The sequence below is a fragment of the Penaeus chinensis genome, chromosome 31 (genome assembly GCF_019202785.1).
Source record: "Penaeus chinensis breed Huanghai No. 1 chromosome 31, ASM1920278v2, whole genome shotgun sequence".
In the NCBI taxonomy this organism is placed as follows: domain Eukaryota; kingdom Metazoa; phylum Arthropoda; class Malacostraca; order Decapoda; family Penaeidae; genus Penaeus; species Penaeus chinensis.
The window spans coordinates 11765262-11772761 of NC_061849.1; the positions used below are offsets into that span (position 1 = coordinate 11765262).

At 30.5% G+C, this 7500-nt stretch overlaps 1 protein-coding gene across 1 annotated transcript in view; it reads left to right on the forward strand.

Moving 5' to 3' along the window:
* Positions 1-5519, forward strand: part of LOC125042024 — an 11517-nt gene extending 5998 nt beyond the window's left edge. The window contains exons 5-8 of the mRNA XM_047637485.1: positions 296-392; positions 4536-4642; positions 4827-4960; positions 5278-5519. Of these exons, the coding sequence (XP_047493441.1) occupies positions 296-392; positions 4536-4642; positions 4827-4960; positions 5278-5475 (536 nt within the window). The 3' untranslated portion in view covers positions 5476-5519. The remainder of the gene's footprint in view (positions 1-295; positions 393-4535; positions 4643-4826; positions 4961-5277) is intronic.
* The last annotated feature ends 1981 nt before the right edge of the window (positions 5520-7500 follow it).

The window sequence follows — 7500 nt, forward strand, 5'->3', positions numbered from 1 at the left end:
TCTGTCTGTCTGTCGGTCTCTCTTTCTCTCTCCTAACAGCACTCGTGAGGATCTAATATTTTTTTTTATAGCGATTAGATAATAGCAAGAGTCTATAGTCTACTACGAAGTACTCAACTGCACTTGTAATTTAAATCATATAGATAAATTAATCCGATTGATTCCAAACTCCCCGAAGTAGCTTGCTTGTATTTCTAGCCACAAATACGCTTCGAGAATAATTAGTGGCTTTACTAATTGCGTCTGTTCTTCACAACAATGTCTTTTGTATTCATCGTAATGTTATTCCCGACAGGAAATTTGAACAAGCGAGGCGTCGTGGGTCGGATGTGGCGTTTCGCTGTGATGGGCGACCCGACCGTGGAAATTTTCCTCAGTCGCGACGCCGACAGGTGAGCCGCGACTATGACAGGTGAACCGCGACGTTGGTAGTTGAGTCGCGCAACTAAAAGGGTGAGTCGTCGTGATGCTGAAAGGTGAGTCACAGCACTGACAGGTGATTAGCGACGTTGATAGGTGAGTTGCAAAGCCAAGAGGTGAGTCATAATGCTGATAGGTGAGTCACGACGCTTTCAGGTGAGTCATAATACTGGTAAGTGAGGCGCTACGTTGACAGATGAGTCATAATGCTGACAGGTACATTCAAATATAAAAGATTTATATACGTAAGTAATAGGTAAAACAAATATTATTATCATTTATTCATAATTTCACAGTACACTTACTTATAATGTATACTAATTCTCAGGTGGATATATTAGTAATAAGTAATGCGATGATGTTTACATGATAAGTACACACTCAGTTATTTAATAACTAAATACTAGTAGCAAGTAAAGTAAAAAAAAAAAAAATTAAATAGCATAATTCATTACTCTCACAAAGACTTTATATAACCTCTTTAACAATAGTTTTGTTTACCCTTTTAAGAGGCAGGCCAAAAATGGCCAATTGGATTTTATTGTTTCATATCAATAAAATCCAAACTGTCTTACCGATTTTCTTCAAAAAAAGGTCAGCACAAACATCAATAAAATCCAAAGAGATTGACCTGAGCTTTTTTGAAATTTCGCTCCCGTTTATTTAGGGGCATTTTTTTTTATTTTTTATAGGAAACTAAGGAAAATTTCGAAAAAAAAGATCACGTCAATCTCTTTGGATTTTATCAATGAATATGATTTGTTCATTTTTTTGTTTCATTGCAAAGTATGCAACAGTGTGGGCCAATAGCGGTACACAAGAGACGTATGTTGTAAAATATTTATTGAAGGGGAATCTGGGAATTTCCACAAATTTTATACCAAAGATGCAGAATGCTAAAATGAACAAAATACCTAATTTTGACGAAAAACAGTAAGACCGTTTGGGATTTTATTGATATGAAACAAATTTATCCCCCTTCACCCCCCCCCCCCCCCCGCCCCTTAAGCAAGTCATCACGCAACATGTACAGTCGGGGATATATGAAAGGTTAACAGTATACACCACAGTTCCTTGTAGGCGTTTTTCGTACCTGATGATACTACCCAGCGCTATTATTCATTATGAATATGTTGGACACTGTATTTAAGGCATCCATAATGTAAAATTCGATACTACTTTCACCAAGCTATTGATATATTCTTCAGATTTATTTAAGTGGTTTACATGGTGGCATTATGTATGTCAATATATCATTCATAACATACCAAAGTTGGTGCTGAATAACTTATATATGCGTGCTCTCTGCCCCTTCCTTCTTCCCATGTTCTCATAATCATTTAATATTATTCGTAAAAAACACATGATTCAGACTCCAAACTCCAAAGATTCCAAACTCAAAGTCTTATTACAGATTTTTTTATGATAATTGAATAATTGTACCTATTGCTTATAATCATATTGTTATAGCTGTTATTTACACTACTATTATAACTGCTACATTATCATTATAATTCACATTACTTTATCATCATTATCATTCCTGCTGTTATTTTTATTACAGTTATCATTATTAGTATTTATGTAAATCGATCACCATCATCATTATTACTGTTATCATACTTACTGCTATCACCCTTATCATTAGAATACAAGGTCTGTTCAGGTTGTTTGAAAATTGGTTGTTTATTGCTCACTAGGGTCGGACATTACGAGCCGTTCTAGTTGAAGCCATTGCATCGGCGGTATCATTAATTCGATTTACATTTACAATAATAATTATCTTTCTGCATCCATATCTTCCTCCATAAACACGTTCTACTTAATGACAATGAAAACTGCCTTCGCGCTAGCCAAATAATTTACGTCTGTATCCACCGACTCTACTGCAGATGACGTCATCACTTGCGCGAACAGAGAAGAGTGGAATAAGCTTGTATTCGCTTGACTTTCGTAAAAATTGGCGGCCCGCGAACCTTGGGGGAATCGCGGAGGGAAGGCAGGAAGGTCGCAAAGCCTAAAAGATAATATAAGGCAATTTGCTAGGCGTTATTATTATTACTATTATCATCATCATTATTAATATTATTATTAGTAGTAGTAGTAGCAGTAGTAGTAATGTTATTACTATTAATGTTATTGCTAATATTATTAACACTATTATTATTATTATTATTATATCTATCATCATATCATCATCATTATCATCATCATTATTATCATTATCATTATCATCATTATCATCATTATCATCATCATCATTATCATCATCATTATCATCATCATTATCATCATCATTATCATCATCATTTATTATCATCATCATTATCATCATCATCATTATCATCATCATTATCATCATTATCATCATCATTATCATCATTATCATCATCATTATCATCATTATCATTTTTATTATCATCATCATTATCATCATCATCATCATTACCATCACCGTTATTACTTATGTTTTTCTCCTTGTTTTTTTATAATTATGTTAGTATTATATCATGGTTATCACAATCATCTTCATTTGATCATATTCAAAATGATCATAGCTATCATTATTATTATCATCCTTATTGGTAATGCTTTCATCAGGAATTTTTAATGATGAAGGTAATAATGATAATAATAATAACAATAATATTGATGATGATGATGATGATGAAGATGGAACCTCTACTACTACTTATACTACTACGACTACTATTAATAATAATAATGATGATACTACTACTACTACAACTACTACGATTAATAATAATGATAATAGTAATAGTAATGATAATAATAATGATAATGATAAGTAACAATGATAATAATGATAATGTTAAGTAACAATGATAATAATGATAATGGTAATAATGATAGTGGTAATAATGATAATGATAAGTAACAATGATAATGATAATGGTAATAATGTTAATGGTAATAATAATAATGATAATAGTAACAATAACGATCATAATATTAATAGAGATAATACTAATAAAAAGATGACTATGACGTAACATATCCGTAGACGGAGAAAAGGGGTACATATATAACGGAGTGCGAATGGGTTGGTGAGGTGTACTTGTACGAAGGCTGAAAAGCTGCGACAGTATATCAATCGGGATAAAACTAAGAATGCGCTAAAATGTTGTAGAGCCACGCCAGCCGATTGGAGAATAAATTCCTTTTGTGAAGTAGAGCAAGTGTGGCAAAGATAACATAGTATATTGTCCACTGGATGCCTTGCAGGGAAATGTATAGTAGTCGCTAGATTTGACAGATATTTTATAAGTGTTAGTTTCTTCCGTTACAGAATTACTTTGTTTGAATTTCATTAAGCAGATTCGTGTGCTTTCAACATTGGGGATTGGCTAATAAAGTGCTATCTGACAGACTTATTATGTGCTGACTGCCAGATGCAGCACAGCGGTAACGGTTATTGGTAATCTCATACAACAGCATTACCCGGTACAAGGAACACCACAGCAAAGGACTATGCTTAGCGTGCTATTGATATTTCATTTGTATCTGACCGTATTGCATTACGCCTCATATATTAAGTTTAACACATTATATCAATTGATTTATTATTATGTTATTGCAACGTATGTTATCAGCTTACTCTGTGAACAGCTGTAAGAACGAAGCGAATGAAACCACATGACCTAATTGTATATAAAATAAGTTTAGGAATCCAACAAATCATAAAATTACCCGGGTACACTTGTACGGGGTTATGTGGTGTCACTGGTGTGGCGAAACCCTCTTGAATATGCAACATTTCTTTCATGTGATTAAGTGAAATAGGTAATGGAGTCCTTGGTACAAAAACGAATAGCATAATGTCATTTATGATGAATAGTCACTAATACTAGTGGTTGATAAAGATACGAAGGAAAATAAGACAATAAAGCTATAGAAAGAAGTTCCCCATTATGAAGTCCATGTTCTAATTAGCACTGTGTGGAGGTAACTTTTGAGTAACTAAATTAGTTTTGGTATTTCTCGCTCGCCTGTTCTACCACCACCACCTTCGCCACCACTACACTGCCATCCCACTGTTCTGTCACGACCACGACCACCATCACCGTCGCCTCCGCCCTCACCGCCTGACGAAGCTGGGTGCTGGCCCGGGAGGCGGCGGCCGTGAGCGAGTGGCTCCAGTCGGGTCGGTCTTTCCACGTAATGCACGACCACCCCGTCCACAAAGCATTGATGATGGCAGGTAATCTTTCCCACGTCACAGGTTGTTTTTGGGTTATGAGAAATCTCATGATGAGATACTAATTCATTTATTTGTTCTTCGTCTTTTTGTTTGTTTATTTTTCAACCTCTCCTTTATTTACTTACCCATTTACTTATATACGTTTTTGTGGCTTCAATTCACCAACTTGCTCTGTCAAGCTCAGGTCTCTGGGGCGCCATCAACAAAAACCGAACTTTAATGGAGAGAATGAGAGACATGATGTTCAACAGCCCGAAGGTCCTAGACAAGGCGTACGACCAGCGACTCCTTCTGAATATCGTATGGCCTGTAGTAAAGGTAATATTCTATGAATGGAGATTTCATGCGTAGAGGGGGGGAGGAGTGGGGAGAGAGTGGGAGCGTGAGAATGAGGTCTGTGCGTGTGTGAGTGATAGACTGAGAGAGAGAGAGAGAGAGAGAGAGAGGGCGGGGGAGAGAAAGAGACAAACAGACGAACAAACAAAAACAAATATCAAACAGAAAACAGAAGAAGAAAAAAAAAGAACAGAAAAAAACATGAAAACATCCCCCCCCCCCCCACACACACACACAAAACCCTCAAGACAAAAAAAAAAAAAAAAAAAAAAAAATCATGACCTCTTTCCGACTTGCAGACCGACGTCATGAACCACGACAGTTACACGTGCCAACATCCTTCGCACGTCAGCGCCAGGCCCTTCCCGACGAAGAGGGAAGACAACAAGTACTGCGGCTGGGGACTCTCCAAGGACAACGCCAGTAAGAAGTTAGCGAAAAAAACATGTCCCGTAGCCTGCCGCCCGAAGAACCACCTCGACTGGATCAAATGCTGAGAAAGGCCGGATGCTGCGTCGAGGAGGAACACTGGTCTCCTCTGCCTCGCAATTTTGAGACTTTTGCGTTATCTCTGTTTTCATTTACATCGATATTAGTCTTGTTGTTATCATTATCACTGTTGTGACCATTATTATGACTCTGATATTATTGTTATTTGTTTTATTTTTTCTTCTCCTTTCTATTATTATCATTATTGTTATTATTATAATAATTATTATTATTATAGTTGTTGTTATTATTATCATTATTATTATCATCATTGTTATTTATTATTATTGTTATTATTATTGTTATTATTATCATTATCATTATTATTGTTATCATTATTATTATTATTATTGTTATTTATTTATTCCTCATTATTATTATTATTGTCATTATTATTATTACTGTTATCATTATTATTATTATCATTATTATTATTATTATTATTATCATTAATATTACTATTATTATCATAATTATTATTATTATTATTATTATTATTATTATCATTATTATTATTATTATTATCATAATTATTATTATCCTTATTACTATAATTATAATAATAATGATAATAATAATTGTTATTATTATCATTATTATTATTATTATTACTATTATTATTTATTAGCATTATCATTACTATTATCATTATTTTTATCATTATTATCATTTATCATTATCATTATTATTATCATTATCATTATCATTATCATCATCACCATTATTATTATTGTTAGCAGTATTTTTTGTCCTTATTATCATCATCATCATAACCATATCACCATTTTGTATCACTGATATTATCATTATCAATATTATTATAATTGTCATTATTTGTATTATTATTATTATTATTATCATTATTATTATAATTATCATTATTATCGTTATTACTATTATTATTATTATAATTATTATTATTATTAATATTATTATCATTATTCATTATTATCATCATCAATACTATTATTATCATTATCATTATTTTTATCATTATCATCAATATTATTATCATTGTCATTATCATGATAACCGTTATCATTATTATTATTATTATTATTATTATTATTATTATTATTATTATTATTATTATTATTATTATTATTATTATTATTATTATTATTATTATTATCATTATTATTATTATTATTATCATTATTATTACTATTATCATCATTATTATTATTATTATTATTATTATTATTATTATTATTATTATTATTATTATTATTATTATTATTATTATTATTATTATCATTATCATTATCATTATCATTATTATTACTATTATTATCCTAATAACTATTATTATTGTTATTATTATTATTATTATTATTATTATTATTATTATTATTATTATTATTATTATTATTATTATTATTATTATTATTATTATTATTATTATTATTATCATCATCATTATTATTATTATACATACATGTGTGTGTGTGTGTGTGTGTATATATATATATATATATATATATATATACATATACATATATTTATATCGAAGGCCGTCTCTCGATGTCGACTATGGCATTATTGTCTCTATTCACTCCCGTACAGAGTCAATGTGAGGGGCAATACAATATATGTATATATATGTATAAATATATATAGTACTATCATTATTATCATTTCCATCATCACCAATACTGTCATCATTATTGTAATTACTATTTCTATTTTCATTATAATTATCATTACCATTATTATTATTATTATTATTATTCATTATTATCATTATTATAATTGTATCATTATAATCATTATTGTTATTATTATTATCATTATTACTATTATCATTATTATTATTATCATCATCATTATTATAATTAATACTATTATTATTGTTATGATTATTATCGTTATTATTGTTATTTTTGTCATTAATATTATTATTATTATCATCATTATTATTATTAGTGTTGTATTATTATCATCATTATTATTATTAGTGTTGTATTATTATCATCATTATTATTATTAGTGTTTTATTATTATCACCATTATTATTATTCTCATTATCTTTA